The sequence below is a fragment of the Geotrypetes seraphini genome, chromosome 11 (genome assembly GCF_902459505.1).
Source record: "Geotrypetes seraphini chromosome 11, aGeoSer1.1, whole genome shotgun sequence".
NCBI classification, from domain to species: domain Eukaryota; kingdom Metazoa; phylum Chordata; class Amphibia; order Gymnophiona; family Dermophiidae; genus Geotrypetes; species Geotrypetes seraphini.
In genome coordinates, this window is record NC_047094.1 from 113,532,445 (window position 1) to 113,553,674 (window position 21,230).

The window sequence follows — 21,230 nt, forward strand, 5'->3', positions numbered from 1 at the left end:
GATGGTTCACAGGACTTCTTGAAACAGAGAAGTACCAGAACTTATTTTTAGACCCTGGTCTTTTTAATTTGTCATCGCTTTCAGTTCTCCTTATGCAACAGTCCCTGTTTAGATCTGAGAGAATTCTTTCCGAGCGCAGAAAACATTCGGGCTTGGGGGAAAGACGACAACAATGGGTGAACCAGCAACAGCTCTTAGGTAAGTTCTTGACGTCCAACACCTGTTTCTTCTGTTAGCTTAAAATAAACCCGAGAAAAGTATTGATTGAGTTTAGCAGGTGCCCTGTAAATCTCACTCATGGCAAATACCGAGCTGCGGAGGTAATACTGAAGAGGAAATATTTGTAAGAAGCGAATGCTTCAGCGTCTCCCTCGTTTATCAGTTTGTGTCCTTCATTCGTTGTCCTCTTTTACAAAGGCGCGCTAAGCGTTTTAGCGCAGATTTAGTACACGCTAAATCAACGCATGCGCCAACCGCTAACGCGTCCAAAGGATAACATGCATGTGTTAGCATTTGGCACGCGCTAAAAAGCGTAGCGCGCCTTTGTAAAAGAGGGGGCTAAGGTGTGCTAACCGATTGGCGCGCACTAATCAATTTAGCGCGCACAAAAAACGCTAACATAAGAACATAAGAACATAAGCAGTGCCTCTGCCGGGTCAGACCACAGGTCCATCCCGCCCAGCAGTCCGCTCCCGCGGCGGCCCAAACAGGTCACGACCTGTCTGTATCACCAGAAGGGGCTCCCTTGCCACCTTGGTTTCTCATTTAAGTCCTGTCTTCCTATCGAGGTCCTAACCCTCCGGTCTTGCACATGCACGACCTGGTTGGGTTTCTATACTTATTACCTGGTTAGCTTTCTATACTTGTGTTACATCCCAGCTCCTCCCTCAGTATCCCACGATCCCTTTATCCCTCAGGAATCCATCCAAACCCTGTTTGAATCCCTGTACCGTACTCTGCCTGATCACTTCTTCCGGTAGCGCATTCCAAGTGTCCACGACCCTTTGGGTGAAAAAAAACTTCCTTGCATTTGTTTTGAACCTATCTCCCTTCAGTTTCTCCGAATGCCCCCTCGTATTCGCTGTCCCTTTCAGTCTGAAGAATCTGTCCCTATCCACCCTCTCTATGCCCCTCATGATCTTGAAGGTCTCTATCATATCTCCCCTGAGCCTCCTTTTCTCCAGAGAGAAGAGCCCCAGCCTATCCAACCTCTCGGCGTATGGGCAGTGTTCCAGCGTGCACGCTAATCGGTTAGCAGCACCTTAGTAAAAGAGAGGGTTAGAGTCCAAACAGTTTTCCATGCAGTCGGTAATACTAAATGAAAACACTTTTTTTGAAGCGAACCCTACCCTACCCTCTTGTTTCAATCCCCTTCCTTGGCATCCCTCCCTCTTATGCTTTGTTTATTTCCATCTCGATGGACTTATTCACTCACCAATTCCCGCCTCTTCCATATTGGTTCCAGTAAGTTAGCCTGTATTGTTCTCCCTTATAATTTTCTTTTTCTTTTTTAAATAACATTGATAATTGTTAACCATTTAGGCATATATTTGATAAACGGTATATCAAAGATTATATAAACTTGGAAACTTTTACTAAAGAGTGTTAGACAATTAGCACATTAATTAACCCATGTTAACCATTACTGCATAAGCCTGGCTACTGGCTTTGCATTATTTTAAATGTTAGCACGCTCTAATTCACGCATTAAGACAGCAACTCCCAACTTGGGCCCTCCCGATGGACCAAGCTTACTGTGCCTTTAATGAATGATGCTAAACCACATCAAAGTGGTTTAGCGTCGACGTATTTCAATCAACGTGGTCTTTTCTGTGTTTTGTAGCAGCCTTTGATAATCATTTTGAAATGTATTAAAATGAGCTCCTCAGTTAAAATGAGCACTCCAGGTGATACTCTGAACATTTTGCCCACTTTTTACAAGCACCTGTGCTGACCAATTCAGGGAAAAAATGTTTGATTCAATTCAATTCACTTTTCCTGCCCAATTGGACATTTTTTTCAAATGTCCTGGAAGGTTTATTTTGTAGTCTTTCTACCCACCCACCTCCTCTTTGTCCTCTCCAACCCCACACTAGCACTGTGGTATACACAAAATAAAAAATACTTTTTCTATCTCTATTAGGTCCCAGCTCACGCTCACTGTCTAACATGAGCTCTGGCAGGATACACATTTCAAATCTGACATACTGTAATCATAAAATAGAAAATAATTTTTTTTTTCTACCTTCCATTGTCTACCATCCTCTCTTTCCCTGCCTTGTGCCCTGGGTCAAACCTCTCTATTCCCCTCCATGCAGCATCTCTCCCTTCCTCCCCTTCATTATCAGTGCAACATTCTTTCTCTCTCTCTCCATGCACCATCTCTCCCTGCCCTCCACCCTTTGTCCAACCTTTCTCCCTCTCTCTTCTCCATACGTCTCCCTTCTTCCAACATATGAAGGATTTCTCTCCCTCACCCCTTTCTACCTCTTTGTTCCATTTCTCCTTTCCTCTCCTCCACCCCTACAATTCTCCTTTCTTCCCCCAAGTGCAGTATCTTTCCTCCCCTCCCATCCCCCTGAGCAGCAGCACCCACTGATCCTCCCACTGTGAAACCTGACATACCTCTAAGGCCTCCTACAGCAGCATCAGCTTTGCGATCTGGTCCGCTAGGGCTTCCCTCTGCTGCATCACTGACATCATCAGTGACAAGGTAGAGGGAAGGCCTCGTCGTGGAAGACCACGAAGCAGTCCATTCAGTACGCCACCGCTGCTGTTTTAGGAGGCCTTGGAGGTATGTCAGGTCTTATCAGGGTGGAGGTCGCCGAATCAGTGAGTCCGATTTTCTCGGACAACAAATCGATTTATCAAAGTGAATCATTGAATCGATTTGAATCGGGCAGCACTAGTACGCCCCAGTATATTAAGCCGGTATATTCTCGTCTTAATTTACTGGGGCCTAACTCGGATGCCTTGCCATGCCTAAGTCAACCTTTTCAGGTAGGCATCGTTAGGCATCAGAAGGTGCCGTGCAGAATTCCACGCCTAACTTTTAATTCAAAATTTTTAAAATTAATTATTCAATTAACTTCAATGGTGCAGCCAATACCGACCCATTTAAGCTAATTGGTTTAATGAAGTGTCGATTGGGCACAGATTTTAGTTAGGCGTTGTTAAGGCAGCCTCAATTACGGTGCCGAGCGGCACCTAACTATGGGGTCCTTTTACTACAGCGGGCTAGCCGTTTTAGCGCATGCTAGATATGAGCATGCGCTAAACGCATCCATAGACTATAATGGATGTGTTAGCATTTAGCACGCACTAATATTTAGCGTGCGCTGAAATGGCTAGCGCACCTCGGTAAAAGGACCCCTAAAGCACCGTTTATAAAATTAGGCCCATGATGTTTTTTGGTTTTTACCTTTTCAGGCAGAGAATCCGGAACTACTGTAGAACTGACCTCTTTATGAGACTAAAAGGCTTTCTGCTGGACGCCTGGTCTGCTTATTCTAAGCCAGTTCCTGAAAACTCCAGAGAATGCCTTTCCTTGCTTGCGCTCTGTTCCTGCATTGCTCTGTCGACAGGTGGCCTCTTATACAACTGGCTGTCTGCCTCATTGCAGTATCCATGTCACCTGGCAGTCGGAATTTCTATCAGTTTTAGCCTCTTGATGCTTTTTGCCCTGGCTTTAATGCACCCTGTCCGTTGTGTGGTAACCGTCACTGTCCCCACATTAGGCACCAAACAAGGTCGCCGACTGCTCTTGTCCACCTGCTTCATGATCATCACCTTTAACATCGTTCACAATATTATCAGCAATATTAAAGCCATACTGCAGGTGTTAAAATGCATTTCCCTGACCTCTGCTGAAAGCCTCTTCAATTCAACGGTCCTTCTGAGAGAAGCGTCCCACGATTTCAGTCGTGCTGTTAGCAGGGTCGCTGACAAAATGGCTGAAGTAGCGTTCAAGTCGAACAATAGAAGATTTGAGTTTGCCGTTCATTTTGAAGAGTCAACAGTCCGCAATCAAATGCTGGCAGCCACTCAAAAGATTAAGGACGATTTCTCAGCTGTAGAAGAACTGGTTGAAAGCACTGTGTTGATATCTAACAGGGTAATCGCAGGCATCTTCGTATTTTATCTTCTCTTTGAGTCAGCCTGGTACTTGAAATGCTACCTCACGGACTTAAACTTTGACAACATCTATATCACCAAGAATCTGGAACACTTGGCTTTTAGAAAGAACACGACTCACCTACTGACATCGGCACCTAAACGATTAATAAAGTCGACAGGATTGAAACTGTCGAAGCAGGAAGTATTCAAGTGCTTCTTACGCATCCTCCTCCTCTCTTCGTTCTTGCTGTTGACTTTAATGATCATTGCGACGGACCACATTGCATTTCACCTTGCAGTGGCAGTTGAAAACTGGGTTCACAAATTTCCCACAGTTCCTATGAATCTTGACATAGCCTATTCTGTAAGTATCAGCGATAGAACACATTGAACGTTGGTATTGTAATCCTCTCCTTAGTTCATCCTGTCTAGATAATATGAATTGAGTTCGTGATTTAATTTGCACCCAAATGTAAGCCAATTACAGGGACGGCTCAACTTATGGACTAGGAGAGGCTCTGGCCCAGGGTGCCAGTCATAAAGGTCCAGATTCTATTTAAAAAAACCGCCTAAAGTTAGGCCTAGCCAATCTACAGTAGATGCCTAACTTAATTATTTAAAAAGCTTAATCGGCATCGATAACAAGCGATTCGTATCTCATAATTGGCTTCAATTAAAATTAACTGGATTGTAGGTGCCTAGTTCAAGGTGCCTCCCAGAAAGTGGGCGTGGTTAGAGACAGATTGTGGGTGTGTCTTAGACTGTTGTAGACTTAGGCGCTGGTACTTAGGCCAAGAAAACCCAGGCATAAATAGGGTGCGCCTATGGTTCAGATGCCTACTGGCGCCTAAGTCCAGTTTAGATGCCACTAGACACAATTCTACATATTTATTTATTTTTATATCCCGTCCTCCTCAGGAGCCCAGAATGGGTCACCATAAAATAAAATTAGGTACTTAGAACTTCTGATTGAACTTAAAAAAAAAAGAACTTCCCTATCTTTTCCAAATGGCACCTAACTTAAGATTCACAGGCACTATGTACCATGTTCCTTGGAATCTATTTTTTAGGAGCCATTTATAGAATCGGGTGCTAAAATCTCAGTCATAAGAACATAAAAATAGTCTTACTGGGTCAGACCAATGGTCCATCAAGTCCAATAGCCTGTTCTCATGGTGGCCAATCCAGGTCCCTAGTACCGGGCCAAAACCCAAGCAGTGGCTTCCCCCATATCCCTCTCAATAACAGACTATGGACTTTTCCTCCAGGAAATTATCCAAACCTTTCTTCAAACTAACTACACTAACCGCTCTTACCACAACCTCTGGCAATGCATTCCAGAGCTCAACTATTCTCTGAGTGAAAAAATATTTCCTCCTATTGGTTTTAAAAGTATTTCCCTGTAACTTCATCGAGTGCCCCCTAGTCTTTAAAATTTTTGACAGAGTGAAAAATCGATCCACTTGCACCCGTTCTACTCAACTCAGAATTTTGTAGACTTCAATCATGTCTCCCCCCTCAGCTGTCTCTTTTCCAAGCTGAAGAGCCCTAACCTTTTTAATCTTTCCTCATACGAGAGGAGTTCCATCCCCTTTATCAATTTGGTCACTCTTCTTTGAACCTTTTCTAGCACCACTATATCTTTCTTGAGATAAGGAGACCAGAATTGAGCGCAATACTCCAGATGAGGTCGCACCATGGAGCGATACAGGGGCATCATAACATTCTTAGTCTTGTTAACCATCCCTTCAGACTTCTCGATGGATATATGTCGGACTGGGATTTTAGCACCCTTTATCGTCAGTGCCCTGAGACACTGCCTCACATGACTTAGCAGGAGAGGGGGATTTGAGAGAGGGGGGGGGAGAGTAAGATATTAGGTCACAGGAAAAGGGAGTGGAGGGAGAGATATCAGATTGCAGGTGGAGGGGGGTACCAATGCAAAAGTTGCCTCAAGGTGCCACAGCCCTGGTCAATTACTAAAACATAAGTAGGATAAGATTTACTCCATTAAGTACAAATGTGAATATAAAAATGATCATTTCAAATTTACAAGATTTGATTTCTTGCCTCATCAAAAATAGCTTGAGGCCAAACAAATGTCATACATGAGATCTTTTATCCATTGCCCATTACATATATTATATAAAGAGTACCCATTAAAATACCCACATTTTGTATAGTCAGGTCCAGATCCTCTAAACAGTGCCAATGTCGACAGCCGCCAATCGCGTATCAGTCACACAATGGCACCATTTAGAGAATTGCACCTCCCAGAATGAAAAGGGCCATAAATGTTGTCCATGGTTATCAAGGCCTACATTTCCGGCACCTGTCTTTGCCATGAATCACACTTACGTGGGCGTAATACAGTGCCTGATGCCACTTCTAACATTAGCCACGTCTATAATGGTGTTAGGCGCTTGTATGCACCTCTGGAAGAGCGATTCTGGTGCCTTTGGTTTAGGTGCTGGTAGGCGCTTTACTTTAACTTTTGATGTTTCAAACGGCGTTTTCCAATTAACCTAGGCGCCAGTAGGACACCTACCTGTGTCTAGCTCAGTGGTCTCAAACTCAAACTCTTTGCAGGGCCACATTTTGGATTTGTAGGTACTTGAAGGGCCTCAGAAAAAATAGTTAATGTCTTATTAAAGAAATGACAATTTGGCATGAGGTAAAACTCTTTATAGTTTATAAATCTTTCCTTTTGGCTAAGTCTTAATAATAATATTGTAATTTATAGCTAAAGAGACATATGATCAAGAAACAGTTTTATTTTACTTTTGTATTATGATAAACATACCGATAGCCTCAAAATAGTACCTGGTGGGCCGCATGTGGCCCCCGGGCCCCGGGTTTGAGACCACTGGTCTAGCTTGAGGCACCATTTATAGAATTTCAGCCTACTATTTTACAGCAAATCTAAATTATCCAGATAGTAAAATCTTGCTATAACACCAACCCCCTCTTCTACTAAACCGCGCTAGCGGTTTTAGCGCAGAGAGCCGTGCTGAATGGCCCGCACTGCTTCCGACGCTCATTGAGTTCCTATAGCATCAGGAGCATCGCGGGCCATTCAGCGTGGCTCTCTGTGCTAAAACCGCTAGCGCAGTTTAGTAGAAAAGGGTCCAAGCTTTAAACCAGGGGTGTCCAACCTGTGGCCCGAGGGTCGCATGCGGCCCTGTGAAGTATTTTGTGCGGCCCCGGTCGAGGGCGATGCAGTATTTTCCTCTGCTGCCCCCCGGTGTTTACCGTCTTGCCAGCTCCCTCCTCTGTCTTGCTGCAGCATTTGCATGTTAGTGCGGCCCCAGAAACATTTTTTTCGACCAATGCAGCCCAGTGAAGCCAAAAGGTTGGACACCCCTGCTTTAAACTTTTTTTTTTTTTTTAATGCTGCAAAACATGGTAATGCTCTCAATTCTAGTAAAATAGAATTCAACAACTTTGGGGCCATTGTCTTAAAGAAATGTTAACTTTGCCACTTGAAGCTTAGCATCTCTAGAGGCCTGTAAAAGACCTTTTGTGAGGAACATAAACTTCTAGATGGTTCATATCATAGGCAGCGGAACGGTGCTTTATTTGGGGAGGGGGCCAGGAGCTCTGCCCTAGAGCACAACCTCTAAACAGCTCCCGAGTCCTCCACCCACCTCCTCCCAGCGCTTTAGTTAAATCTTCAGCAGCCACTGCGCAACATCCATGAGCAGGCCTGACCCTGAAAGTAGAATGAAGGGTTCTGGGGCAGGCCTGCTATCTGACGCTGCACAGTGGCTGCCCAAAGATTTAAGCAACACCACTGGGAGAAGGGTCGGTGTGAGGACCAAAATAAAAGAACCGAGAATTTATGGCCTCCCCCGTTCCTATGCCTATGGTTCCTATATTTGCAGTAGCTTTTATAAATATTGGACAAAGAATTCCACAGTTTAGGACTTGCGATATAAAAAATTCCTCAATTCTCACTGAATGAACAGAAGGAATATCCAGAAGATCTTTTGATGCAGATCATAATGACCGTGAAGGTTGAAAAATATAACTATGTAAGCTAGCTGCCAGGAACATCGGGGCATTGTTGCTAATATCGACCCACATATTTTTAAACATATAAGAGTTAAAAGCAAAGACTGATGGCTCTAAGACCGATTCGACAAAAATGATGGGAACCAACTCAGGGCAATGTCCTGATGCTAAGTGAACTCAGACAAGAGAGGAGAAGGGAGTGATCAATAAGGTCAAAGGCCGCTGATATGTCAAGAGAGATAGTTCCTTTATCAAGATGATCGTGGAACAAACTGCCTGAGTCAATACAGCAAGCTCCGTCCCTGGCAGTATTGAAATCCACTATATATAAAGTAAATGACCCCTAAGAATAAACTGTCAATGGAGGGTGATCAAAAGGTATATAAAAATGCTCAGAGATATGAAACTCTGAAAGGAAGGCTGAAAAACCTCCCTTGAAGTAAGAGTTTACCTTCCAGTCATTGCAACTTTATAAAGTTCTAATCACGCTCGATGACCTAGCATGACTTAAAATAATATTAAAGTCTTTCACTGATTTAGAATACGATGACCTTTAGCTCCTATATTTAATAGCCTTGAATTCACTTAAGGAAATATAGTATTGAAATCCAGGCTAATAGCCTGTTTTTTTTTCGAGGTTGTTTTTAACTCCTAACACCCACTCGCTTGTAAAAGCACCCAGGCCTGAGAAACTCCCTGACCCTGCTACTTATCCTGTTTTGTGTTTGATTAGATTGTAAACTCTACTTAGCAGGAACTGGTCTCTTGAATATTTTAATGTATAGCACTGGGTACGCCTAACAGCACTATAGTATTGATAAGTAGTGCTAGTACCGTGTTTCCTTGAAAATAAGCCCTACCCCCAAAATAAGCCCTAGCATGATTTTCGGGGTAGGTCTTAATATAAGCCGTAGTCCATGGAAGCCTAACCTGAATGTCCCTGGATCTGCCGGCAGCAGCGCTTCCCCCGCCTCTGCCGTGTAGCCGATCCCCTGCTGACCATCCCATCTTTCCATCTCTCCCTCCCGTCTGAACCATGCCGACCCTCCTACCACGAGACCTACAAAGAGCAGCGTCGGCAGCACTCCAAACAGGCTGCTTCATGGCCTTCTCCCGCCGGGGCATTCCCTCTGCCACATCACTGATGATCTCATTAGTAATGCGGCGCACGGAAGGCCCCAGTGGGAGAAGGCCACGAAGCAGCCTGTTTGGAGTGCTCCCGACACTGCTCTTTGGAGGGAGGTATGTAGGTCTCGCGGTTGGCGGGGTTAGGATGGGAGGGAGATATGGATGGATGCGAGAGTCAGCAGGGGTACAGCTGTGTGGTGGGGGTGGGGAGGTGCTCAAGGGTTCTGCTACACAAGGAGAAGGAGGGAGGGAAAGATAGAAGCTGGGTAAGGGTTCTGCTGCATGAGGAATGGGAGGGAGGGATAGAAAAATGCTGCAGAACACAAAGGGATGGGAGGGAGGGATAGAAAGATGCAGAGGGAAGGCATAAGGGGATGGGTGAGAGGGGAGGAAAGATGCTGCACATGTGGAGGAGAGAAAGGAAAGAGGAAGAATTGGGGTGAAGGAGAGGAAGGGAGAGATGATCATGTACATGAATTCAATAAGACCTACCCCGAAAATAAGCCCTAGTGTATTTTTGGGCCCAAAATTAATATAAGACAGTGTCTTATTTTTGGGGAAACACGGTAGTAGTTCTCTGAGTTTGTGCAGCTGTCAGGATCCATTTTGGTTTGACTGCAGCTGCTCTTTGCCTCTAATCCTTCCCCCCAAGAGAAGGTGTTGCCCTAGACAACCACCCACTTTGCTTAATCATGAAGCCAACCCTGCCAGTCTGAAATCTGCTTGGCTTTATAGATTCATTTTCAATTGTTCACAGATCCCTAAAGACAATAATATTGTAGCTGCAAAATGATGAATCCGTGTCTCTCTTTACTGCAGGCCAAGATATCGTTTGTAGCAGCCAATCTTATACCCATCAAAGTTCCTGACATTAGTGTGATGTCATTTAATAAAAGGTACCAAAGAGACCTCACCTATGTCTCTGCAGACTGCACCTTCCAATCGAATCCTCCAAACAACGCGATGGCCATCACCGTCGGGCTTATGTTCTGCATTGTGTATGCCATGGTTTTTCTGGAGACCTACGCTCATCGGCTGTGCAGAAAAATCTCAGCCTCCTTTTTTGAGAAACGAGAAGAAGAACGAGTTCGGTATCTTTACAATAAAATATTGCAAAAACACCAGAAGAAGCAAGCGATATTTGGGTGCCAAAAAGAATGTAACATAGCAGAATGATATCACCCTAGAAGTGTGCCAGCAACTCTACTGGTATTTCTTGATAAATTAAAATCCGTCCAAAGCGGAAGTTTATTAAGGGCCTTACTTGTTAGGATCTTGAGTTAAATTAATGTGAAACTAACCCAGTCGTCTTTATTCACTGGAAAAGTATAAATCTGTCAATTGGATTGGCAGGTTTGAGCTTTTCTGGTGAATACAACACATGGTTCTATCCCAGGTTTGGCTACATCAAAAAATTATGTGTCAAAGAATTTTTTTTGCATCGATATGCCATGTGGTCAGACTCGTAAAGCTCAGGACCTATTTGAAGAATGGGATAAACAGTCCCAGACTAGTGAAGTACAATAGTATGGATGATATTTGTGGAAGGGTATTTTAGCAAGAATGCTCAAGTCAGAAGTAGGCATTGATTTTCTGGTTCATAGTCAAATGCGTGCAAGACAAATACATGTAGTCAAATGCGTGCAGACATTTGGGCGCAGGACAATTAAGCACAGGACATTTGTATGCAGGTCTATGTCACGCTAGACAACAGCGCGCAAGACATAAGCATGCGGACAAACGCGCGCCGGGCTATATTATCGTGCACGTTGATTGTGTCATGCGCATTTGTCTTGCGTGTATTTGACTTGCCACCTGATTTTCCTGATTGCTGATTTTCCGAGGATCTGATTATTTATGTTTATTTGCTTTTTTATATTGTCTTAAAACTTATGTATGTAAGATTTTTGTAAACCGTTTAGATTATAGACGGTATAGAAATTTTAAAAATAAAAAAATAAAATAAATAAATGTCCTGCTCATAACACCCCCAAACCACCCCCCCCCCCCAAAACAAAACAAAAAATCCATTCATCTCACAGCAATTTTCAAACAGGAATGCCATCTAGATTTCCTGTTTGAAAATACGAGAGGAGTCCAAATGCTGGAGACATTCACCCTGATCAATCATTTTACAAACTGAGCTGCTAGAATAACCCCTGCACCCCCCCCCCCCCACTCCTTTTACAAAGCTATGGTAGTGGCTGCCACGTGGCAAACGCTCCGATGCTCACGAAATCCCTGTGGGCGTTAGAGTGATTACCGCAGCTTTGTAAAAGGAGCCCTAAATGCATTGACTTCCTATATATTTACCCACTTATTTATATTTTTAAAGGACGGAACTAAGAGGAGACTCACGGTTGTGAGAAACAGCTGAAAACCCAAGAGAATTCCTTCTCAGTGGCAAAAAAAAAAAAAAAATGGACCAAAACTCAGAAATCCGCAGACTGCAGTCAGGTGATAGTGCAGATGATAAATTATCGAGGGGACTCGAGGCTACTTGGGAAGAGAGCTGGTCCAAGTAGACATTATTGGTTGGTGTCAACCACATGTATGGCCAATTCATCTTATTTATTGATGGATAATTATGGCTGCACATCTCAACAATGTTCAATTAACCAATTTGACCCACTGGAGGCGGGATGGGACGGGACTGGGGGTGGAGCGAGGCTGGGTGTCCTCTTTTTTCAAAGAGGAAATCTGGCAACCCTTATGCCTGTGCCAGCACCCAGTGTGCACATATAGCCTTAGGACAGGTCAGAGGTCAGGGTTCATAGTCAGATGCATGTGCACCGTAGTGGTATGACAAAGCTAGAGAAATCCTTGCGATGAGAAAATTATGGAAAGTACGCTAAAGTTTGCTACCCCCCCCCCTGAAGAAATGCACAATGAAAACAGAATTTTCAGAGATCTTTTGTAGGCTTAAATATGAAAACTTGAAATCTGGTGGCCTTCAGAATTTTCTCGCATTCATATTCTGGCTCTTTTCGTGAAAAAGGTTGGAGATCACCGTTCCGTTATAATCATGTCAACTTTGCGGTTTCGGTATGCGTAAAAAACCCAGTTCTCTCGAGGTTCACCAAAACAGGATTTGAAAACTATTTGTTTATGTTCTTCCCTAGCAGGTCTTACTTAGACTTGCAGCACGGGCCTATGATCCTATCACATCCGTCCATGTTACCATGTCAACCGCTGTGTATCCCAGTGATTGTAACTTTCAAGCATGAATAAGCAGAAGGGGTGAAATGATAGGGATTGCAGAACAGCACAGAAATGCTCTAAAGTGACAAAAGATACTTTCAGGTTAAGGAATAATTATTGTGTATGCAAAAGCTGACCACATTTTGATAAGAAGTCTCTTTGAAAAGACAATTATATACACAAATTAAGAAAAATGTTATTTATACAATGCAGGATACATCATCAGAGCAGGTGGTTGGACTTCTAGAAAGCTCTTGTCTTTGGAGATTCAGCTGAAGTAGCTGACATGCTCTCCCCTAGACTCCTCAAGGGTAGAGCCATCTTACTTCAGAATTTGTCTCACTTTTAGCATCAATAGTGGTTTAGAAAAGTTTCTTTAAAACGATAAGACTTAAGTAAAGATATAACCCTATGTTGCTGGAAAAGGTAGGTGATAATGAGCTGTTGTCTATCAGATGCTGATTTCAAATATGAAAGAAGACACAATCATTTTTTGTGAGACCTAAGAAGTGCCTTGTCTCACATTTCAAATCTGCGGGGCAGCCCTAAAAAAAGAAGCTCAAAGAGTTATGGCAGTGCAGGGTGAGCAACCACCGGATCCTGGGGGGGGGGGGGGGGGGGGGAGGGGGAGGGGGAGTAGCATGGGGAGGGTAAGAGAGATGCTGGACTGCGGGGATGGGGAGAAAAGGCCAGGAAAGATGTCAGACCTCCAGAGGAGGGAATGGAAGGGGCAGATAAAGATCCCAGACCATAGGAGGGGGAAAGGGGGACAGGTAAGAGAAGGAGGAGATGGAACATAAGGATGGAGGGAGAGAGAGGGAGAACATAGGAGAACCTTAATTGTCTTCTTTTTCTAGTAATCAGATTGTATTTCTTTTCCTATTCTTTCCTCATGTTTTATTATGTTTATAAAGTTAGTCTTTATTATGTTTTGTAAGATTTAGTTTTTTGTTAGTTATGTTTGTCCCCCCCAATTTTGTAATTTTATTGATTTGTTCATCGCTTAGAATTTGGAATAAGCGATTAATCAAATTTTATAATAAACTTGAAACTTGAAGAGAGATGGAAGAAATGCTATTTATGGATAGATGGAAATAGGGGAAATATAGAAACACAGAAACATGACGGCATCTAAAGGCCAAATGGCCCATCTAGTTTGCCCATCCACAGTAACCATTTTCTTTTTCTCTCTCCGAGAGATCCCACGTGCCTATCCCAGGCCCTCTTGAATTCAGACACAGTCTCTGTTTCCACCATCTTTTCCGGGAGTCTGTTCCATGCATCTGCCACCCTTTCCGTAAAAAAGTATTTCTTCAGATTACTCCGGAGCCTAATACCTCTTAACTTTATCCTATGCCCTCTCATTGCAGAGTTTCCTTTCAAATGAAAGAGACTTGACTCATGCGCATTTACATTACGTAGGTATTTAAATGGGAGAGGGCAGAAAGAGGGAGAAAATAGTCCGCTTGGATAGATGGGAAGGGAAGACACGGAAAAGTAGAGAGATCTAAGGAAGAAGCAAAAAAATGGAAGAAAGTTGAATATTAAAAAGTTAATGCCAAAGAATGATGTAGGGCAGAAAGTGAAGGAGAGAAAACAGCAAATGGATAAGAAGGTCCTGGAAACAGGGTTAAGAGCACAGACAGAAGGAAGTGAACCCAAAGACTGGGAAAATACGAGTAGAAAAATAAATTTACCAGACACAAAGGTAGGAAAAGTAATTTTACTTTCAATTTAGTGATCAAAATGTGTTGGTATTCAGAATTTACATATGCTTCCTATATTTTGCACTGTTCTGGAAGAAAAACATTTCTTTCTATTTCTCTGTTGTTGTACTGCATGCAGAGTCTGGCATCTTAGGGTTTTGTTTGTGTATATTAGGACTTTTAGTTTGTGGTCCTGTATTTGCATAGGGTTTATCTATGTTCTACACATGTGACGAAGGCCAGGTGTTCTGGTAGGAATGAATGTCGTGAAGCACATGCGTGGATGTTGATGTGATAACATCACATACATGCATGCATGAGTGTGATGTCATCGCATTGACATCCATGCGTGTGCAGAGGCCCTCTAGATGCTGGTCAGAGCTCAGGAAAGGAGATGCGAGGTTCGTGTGGGTGCAGGGCTGGGGGGAAGGACTGGGTGTGGCTGGGGGATGGAACAGAGTGGGGCCACTATAATGATGCCGGCCACCATGTCCACAACTAATGCCAGAGAAGCCTCATTGCCGGTGCCTTCTACTCTACCCGCAGCTGGATTCGAGGATGGCCGTCAGATTTACTGACCTCGAGATGTCTCGAAGGCCAAGGGAACTCCCTTTACAAGCTTCTCAGTCACTCCCATCAGCTAAAGTCTGGGCAAACCTTCCAAATCAGAGCGCTGAAGGTGACAGTCCATTGAACCAAGGATTTGCACAGTCAGTGGACCTTCTTTACCCACCTGATTACTTCCTTTTCTCTTTTTTTTTTTCCTAACATGGGAGAAAAATGTCAAAGAAAATCCTGTCACGCCCACAGAGTGCCGTCAACCATCTTGCTCCATTTCAACCCCTCCGTTTTCTTCTCAAATATTTGATTTTTCTATGAGCAGACTCTGCTAGTCACTCTTCTGTGGACTCTGTGACCAGGAAATCGTTTGCATACCCATTTGTGTTTATATTTATAGACCGCTCTTCCCAAAAACATCATATCGGTTTACAAAAATGGAAAGGAACTCCATTATCCTAAGAAAAAGTAGAAAATAACAGACTTAAAATAAATATTAAAATACAGATAATAAAATACAAAATAAAAAAATGCAAAGGCTAAAACATTGTACATTTTTTTTCAGTGGCAAATCTACGGTAAAGATGTGCTTCCTTTTTTATATGCAGTAACAAAACTGTTCCCCTTATTTTTGAAATAGAAATATAAGATTGTCAATTCAATCCTCAGACGCACCACTCCACATTCAAATATATTTCATAACGCTAAGCCGGATCCGGTGAAGACATGAGCACATCAAGCTTAGCGTTATGAAATATATTTGAACGTGGAGTGGTGCGTCTGAGAATTGAATTGACAATCATATTTCTGTTTCAAAAATAAGGGGAACAGTTTTGTTATTGGATATTGGTGGATGATTGTCAAATCAAAGTTATTTGAATAAGGTGCAGTTTATTTGATCCTTTTTTATATATACATATTTACAAGTCTGCAATTCTGTAAGAGTACTCAGAATTCCCCTAGTCATAAAGAGATAGGAAGTATTAACAAGGAATTAACAGCGGGATCTGGATAGCTCCTACTACCCCCCCTTGCCACCCCTACCCAACATTTCCCTCAAATAACTCATAGACCACACCATTGTTTGGCATAAATAGCCGCAGCTCAATTTATTAATAAACAGGAATAATTTTGCATAAATTAACATTCACAAGCATTAACTTCCATATAACAAATCAGCAGCTCCTCCCGAGCTATCCGGTGTACCCATCAACACATTTTCCCTCGACCCCGCCATGAACAGCAAGAGTCTGAGGGGTGGCATGACCTCATGCCCCATTAACTGATTCAGTAGACCCCCGGGCACGGCTCCCCGCCGGCCCACCGCTCATCGCCGGATGAGCCCCAGCACCCAGTAGCTCGGGAGACCCGCCAACCCGAGCTACAAAACCATCACTAGAGGGTGGGTGGGCGGGAAAAAAGCCGCCCTGGAGGACTCAGAAAAAGAAGTCCTCCAAGGTCCCGACTTTAAGAATCCTCCGCAGCCACGCCCCCTAGCAACCACCAATCGCGCATCCAATTCGACGCGACCCGACTTCCCCATGACTCTGCCCTCCCCTTTTTCTCCCCGTGAACTACCCTACCCATGGGCACCTAGGGCTCCCAGCCCCGTGTTATTTTTCGCCATTCGAGACAAGCTCTCTGGCTACATTATCTTAATAACTCTGCAGAAGCCACATAAAAGCAACAGCAAAAACAGGTCTATCTCTATCTGTAGTTAGGAAGTTCACAGCTAGGTCAGTGCATGCTTGATATCTGAAAGGATCTCTTTCAGACTCTTTTGGGGGTGTGGGGTAATTCCTAGTGATGCGTGTTTGTTTTAAATAGGGAATTTTTTTTTCTAATTCTGTTCACCACTTTGGGCCCTAAATTCAGTCCTCTTATTTTATTCATAATCCTTCCATGTGTCAAAGGCTTTGCTAAAATCCAAATAGGAAATGGCTGTAGGGAGTTCCCGTCGTAGTCTCGAGAGACTACAGGAACTCACAGCAGCCATTTCCTCATGGCGATCTGCACGGGGCAGGAGCGTTTGAAGATCGCTCCTGCCCCAAAAGCCCTCTAGACCACCAGGTAAGGCCGGGAAGGCGGCAGGGAGGTGGGGGTGGGTCAGAGCTGGATAATCGCGGTTTTTCGCCATTCGCGGTCCGGCTCTGCCCGTATCCCCCGCGAATAACGAGGGAGAAGTGTATATTTAAATGTCTCAATCATGTCCCCCCTCTCCCTACGTTCTTCCCCAGCCCTGCCCCCAGCCTCTTCTCGTGTTAGGAGCCATGTTGTGAGGGCATCTGAACATGTGCAGATCTGACACGATGACATCACACACATGTGGGCGTCACCGCATTGCACGCGGCATCACCTCATTGCATCCCGCAATGCGCAGAATTGTCCACCCCACCGCGGTCCCAAGCTGGACACTTTTCAAACCCCGGACAAAGTGCCGGATTTTGAAAAGCTGTCCGGATGCTCGGACAGTCCTCTAAAAAGAGGACTTGGCCGGGTAAATCCAGACGTATGGTAACCCTATAACAGAGCAGCAACCAGGTGTCTGCAGTAGCTTTGTAGTCAGTACAGTGGATTTCAGAGAAGTGGCCCCAGGCCCATATCCCACCCTAACTGGTACACTTGTGGTATAAAGTGTGTGTTCACCAAAACCCTTCTGTACTTACATTTAGGTGACACATTCAGGCATAAAGTCTATTCGGGTGGTAGACAGGTGGGTCCAGTAGATTTTGGGTGGATTTTGCCATGCTCCCCATACAATGTAAGGGGGTTATGGTAAGCTGTGTACCTGGGACTCTTTATGTGAAGTTCACTGCAGTGCTTCTTAGGGTGCCCCATTGCTCTGCTGGCATGTTACGGTGAAATAATTTTAAAACCAATAAGAGGAAATATTTTTTTCACTCAGAGAATAGTTAAGCTCTGGAACGCATTGCCAGACGATGTGAGAAGAGTGGCTAGCGTGGATGGTTTTAAGAAAGGTTTGGGCAATTTCCTGGAGGAAAAGTCCCTAGTCTGTTATTGAAAAAGACATGGGGGAAGCCACTGCTTGCCCTGGATCGGTACCATGGAATGTTGCTATTCTTAGGGGGTTCCGGAATCTTGCTTACTCTGAGATACTGGAATGTTGCTACTCCTTGGGTTTTGGCCAGGTACTAGTGACCTGGATTGGCCACCGTGAGGACGGGCTACTGAGCTTGATGGACCATTGGCCTGACCCAGTAAGGCTATTCTTATGTTCATGTCTGTGTGGCCAGTCTACTATAAATGCTGGCCCCTCCTACATACATCCCAATGGCTTGTTTTGTGCGTTTTGCATTAGATCATTTTATTTTTCAAAAATGGTCAAAAATGATAGACTCACTAAAGGTGAACATGTCTAGAAACGGTCATTGGATCTTTTCCAGATAAGCCCCGCCAAAAAGTTAACCCCCGCCACCCAAAGAAAATTATAAAAAAGAGGCGCGATCTGTAGAAAGTAAAGTGGGGGGTTCCCCTCCACGCCCCCCACCCCCGTCGGAGCCCTTAAAAAAATGGTCGACAGTTTATCCTATTTTTTTATAATGTTAAGTTTCATATCCTCTTTTTTATAATCTTTTTTGGGTGCTCCGACGGGGGGGCGTGGGGGGAACCCCCCCACTTTACTTTATACACATCGCGCCGCGTTGTGGGGCCGTTGTGCTGAGAACTTCACCGGTTAAGGTTGTGTGCGCTGGCAAAAGGTGGCGGGGCTTAACTTTCGGCGCGTCCACTTTTTCCATTAGTGGCAGGCAGTGGCGTACCTAGGGTATGTGGCACCCGGGGCGCATCATTTTTTGACACCCCCCCCCCCCCCCATGTAAAAAAAATTTTTTTTTTTTTTGAAGGTCTGCACCCCCCCATGTAAAAAAATTTTTTTTTTTTTTGAAGGTCTGCACCCCCCCCCCCGAAGGCCTGTCCCCCCTTGAAGGATGCCTGCCTGTCACCCCCTCCCCCTTGAAAGCCTGCTTGCCTGCCCGCCCGCCCCACCCTGAAGGCCTGATGCCCCGACCCACCCCGAAGGACCGTTCGCCCCCCTGGCCTCCCCGCACCACCTATGAACAGCCGCAGCAGGATCGCGAAGTCAGCGTCAGCGATCCCTGCGCTGCTTCCTGCGCCACGGTCCCGCCCCTCCTCTGACGTCAGGGGAGGGGCGGGATCGCGGCGCAGGAAGCAGCGCAGGGATCGCTGACGCTGACTTCGCTATCCTGCTGCGGCTGTTCATAGGTGGTGCGGGGAGGCCAGGGGGGCGAACGGTCCTTCGGGGGTGGCGGGGGACTGAACGGCAAGGCCGGGAACACCCCCTTAGGGCTGGTACCCGGGGCGGCCCGCCCCCCCCCCGCCCCTCCCTAGGAACGCCACTGGTGGCAGGGCTTATCTGGAAAAGATCCTGGTCATTTAAAAAAAAAAAAAAAAAACAAAGATACCGTAGACATTTTTGCGGTTTTGAAAATGGCCTTTTTCTCTACCTGATTTTTGGACTCAGTTCTTAAAATGTCTAAACTCGGCCTTAGACGTCATATGGAAAATGGCCCCCCACATCTACTTGATCCAATTCTCTGGTCACCCAGTCAAAGAAATCAATCAAGTTCAACTAGCACAATTTTCCTTTGCTAAAACCATGTTGCCTTGAACCTTGTAACCTGCTGGATTTAAGGAAGTTCGCTATCCTGTCTTTCAGCAGAGCCTCCGTTGTTTTTCCAAGCACCAACGTGAGACTTACCAACCTTCTTCCTTGTCACCAGTTTCTGGACGAGGGACTGCATCCATTCTTCTTCAATCCCATAGAATCTCCACATCTCCGAAACGTTATTAAACAAATCTTTCTAAAGACAGCAGTTGAAATTTCCTAGATAAGGAAGAGTGCAAGATAAATTTTACACTGGTTGATATTTTATAAGAGGCGATTTTCACATGTATGTGGCCATTACATGTGTGATAATGACTTCATAAAATTACTCCTTTATGTTGCAAAGCAATTTTACAGCTTAACAAAATCTTGTTCCCTTTCATCGTTATCATACACAGCTGACGTCCTTTAAGATTCCAAATGATTCTCAGCATTCAGCAGATAGTACGCTCCCTGCAAAAGTACCCAGAAATCATTTATAAGCCCAACTTGGCAGTTATTTTTTTATTTTTTTAACTTTCATTATTGAATTCCATTTGATTTAAAACTTTAAAAAGAACGTAATGCTTTTTTAACAACAACAAAAAAAAAAAAAAGAAGAAGAAAAGATTGAATCCGGATTAGTTTAAATCTCTAAATCAATAGAGAACAAAATACATTTCGTTTTCAATTTCCATTAATGAAAACTTCAACCTTCCATCTGGACAAGGAAATAATCTATTAATATGTCTCTGAAAGGCATCCTGGCATGTGGCTGTGCATTTTATCTCACAATTTTGTTATATTTAAAATAGTCATGTTTTACACCAATGCACTGATCAGCTTCGAGTTTTGTCAAAAGTTAAACAAAATACATGCAGAGCTCAATATTCAGTCAGCCACGCAGAGGGTATTTCTATAAGAAGGTTCCTATTATAAGCGCTGAAACTTTTGACCAGGGCTGACTCAAGACGCTGTGGTGCCATGGACCCACTTCTGTTTTGGCCTCTGTCTCAGGCCCCCCCTCCCCCCTGCCAATACCCTCCTCCCTCCTCTGATGCTACTGCCTAGTCACGATAGGATGCAGCCTCATAGGCTAGCTGCTGCGAGGAAGGAGGACCAGCGGTGGTGTCAAGCGGCAGCGTCACTGTGAGAATGAAACGGACAGAATTTGTCCCCATCCTTATCACTACGAATAATCACGGGAAACCATCCTGTGTCATTCTTTAGTGTCTATCTCAACTTCAGTTCTTCTACTCCACCATTCTTCAGTGCAAGGCGTGAGAGTCGGTGGCTTTGTCCATTCATACTCTGATTCTTAGGTGAGCTAAGTATATGAAGCCATTGTGACATCACTGATGAGTTTGGCTCATAGGCACTGATGGAATGAGGCATTATGACATCACAATATCTGCTCTGGATACCAGAGACTGTCATTCTTTAGTGTCTATCGCAACCTCAGTCCTTCTACACCAGCATTCTTCAATGCAAGGCTTGATGGTCAATGGCTGAGCCCATTAATACTCGAATTCTTCCCTCTCTCCTTAAAGAATGACACGGGGATGGTTTCCCGTGGTTAACCGCAGTGATGACCCTCTCCCCTCTCAGCAGCTGGCCAACAGGGTCAGAAGAGGGAGGAAGAGGAGAGAATTCAAACGGGATCTCGTACCTTAAATTATTGGCTAGTGATGCCACAGCCCATGGCAACTGGCACCCTTTAGCGCCGGTGCCTGGGCCAGAGCCTCACCTAGTCCATAGGTTAAGCCAGCCCTGTGTTTGATTTACGAATTACTGAGGTCCTTTAATATTTACATTGTAGTAGTAGCAGTCAGCATGGAGCTTATGATTCAGCGAATGTTCCAACTCCCTATACCTTTTCTCTC

General features: G+C 44.4%; 1 protein-coding gene and 1 long non-coding RNA gene across 2 annotated transcripts in view; one reads left to right on the forward strand and one right to left on the reverse strand.

The window, feature by feature from the left end:
• Positions 1-10,318, reverse strand: part of LOC117345802 — a 48,397-nt gene extending 38,079 nt beyond the window's left edge. Inside the window, exon 1 of the long non-coding RNA XR_004536511.1 lies at positions 10,173-10,318. This is a non-coding gene — a long non-coding RNA (uncharacterized LOC117345802). The remainder of the gene's footprint in view (positions 1-10,172) is intronic.
• On the forward strand, positions 108-11,188 carry OCSTAMP (osteoclast stimulatory transmembrane protein). The gene is made up of 3 exons (XM_033914966.1): positions 108-198; positions 3,430-4,480; positions 10,078-11,188. The coding sequence occupies exons 1-3, from the start codon at positions 173-175 to the stop codon at positions 10,432-10,434; spliced, it is 1,434 nt and encodes a 477-aa protein (XP_033770857.1). The 5' UTR covers positions 108-172; the 3' UTR covers positions 10,435-11,188.
• The last annotated feature ends 10,042 nt before the right edge of the window (positions 11,189-21,230 follow it).

Coding starts and splice junctions, on each gene's coding strand:
- OCSTAMP (XM_033914966.1), top strand. CDS start 173: ATGGGTGAACCAGCAACAGCTCTTAG. Junction 199..3,429: donor GAACCAGCAACAGCTCTTAG/GTAAGTTCTTGA, acceptor TTACCTTTTCAG/GCAGAGAATCCGGAACTACT. Junction 4,481..10,077: donor ATCTTGACATAGCCTATTCT/GTAAGTATCAGC, acceptor TCTTTACTGCAG/GCCAAGATATCGTTTGTAGC.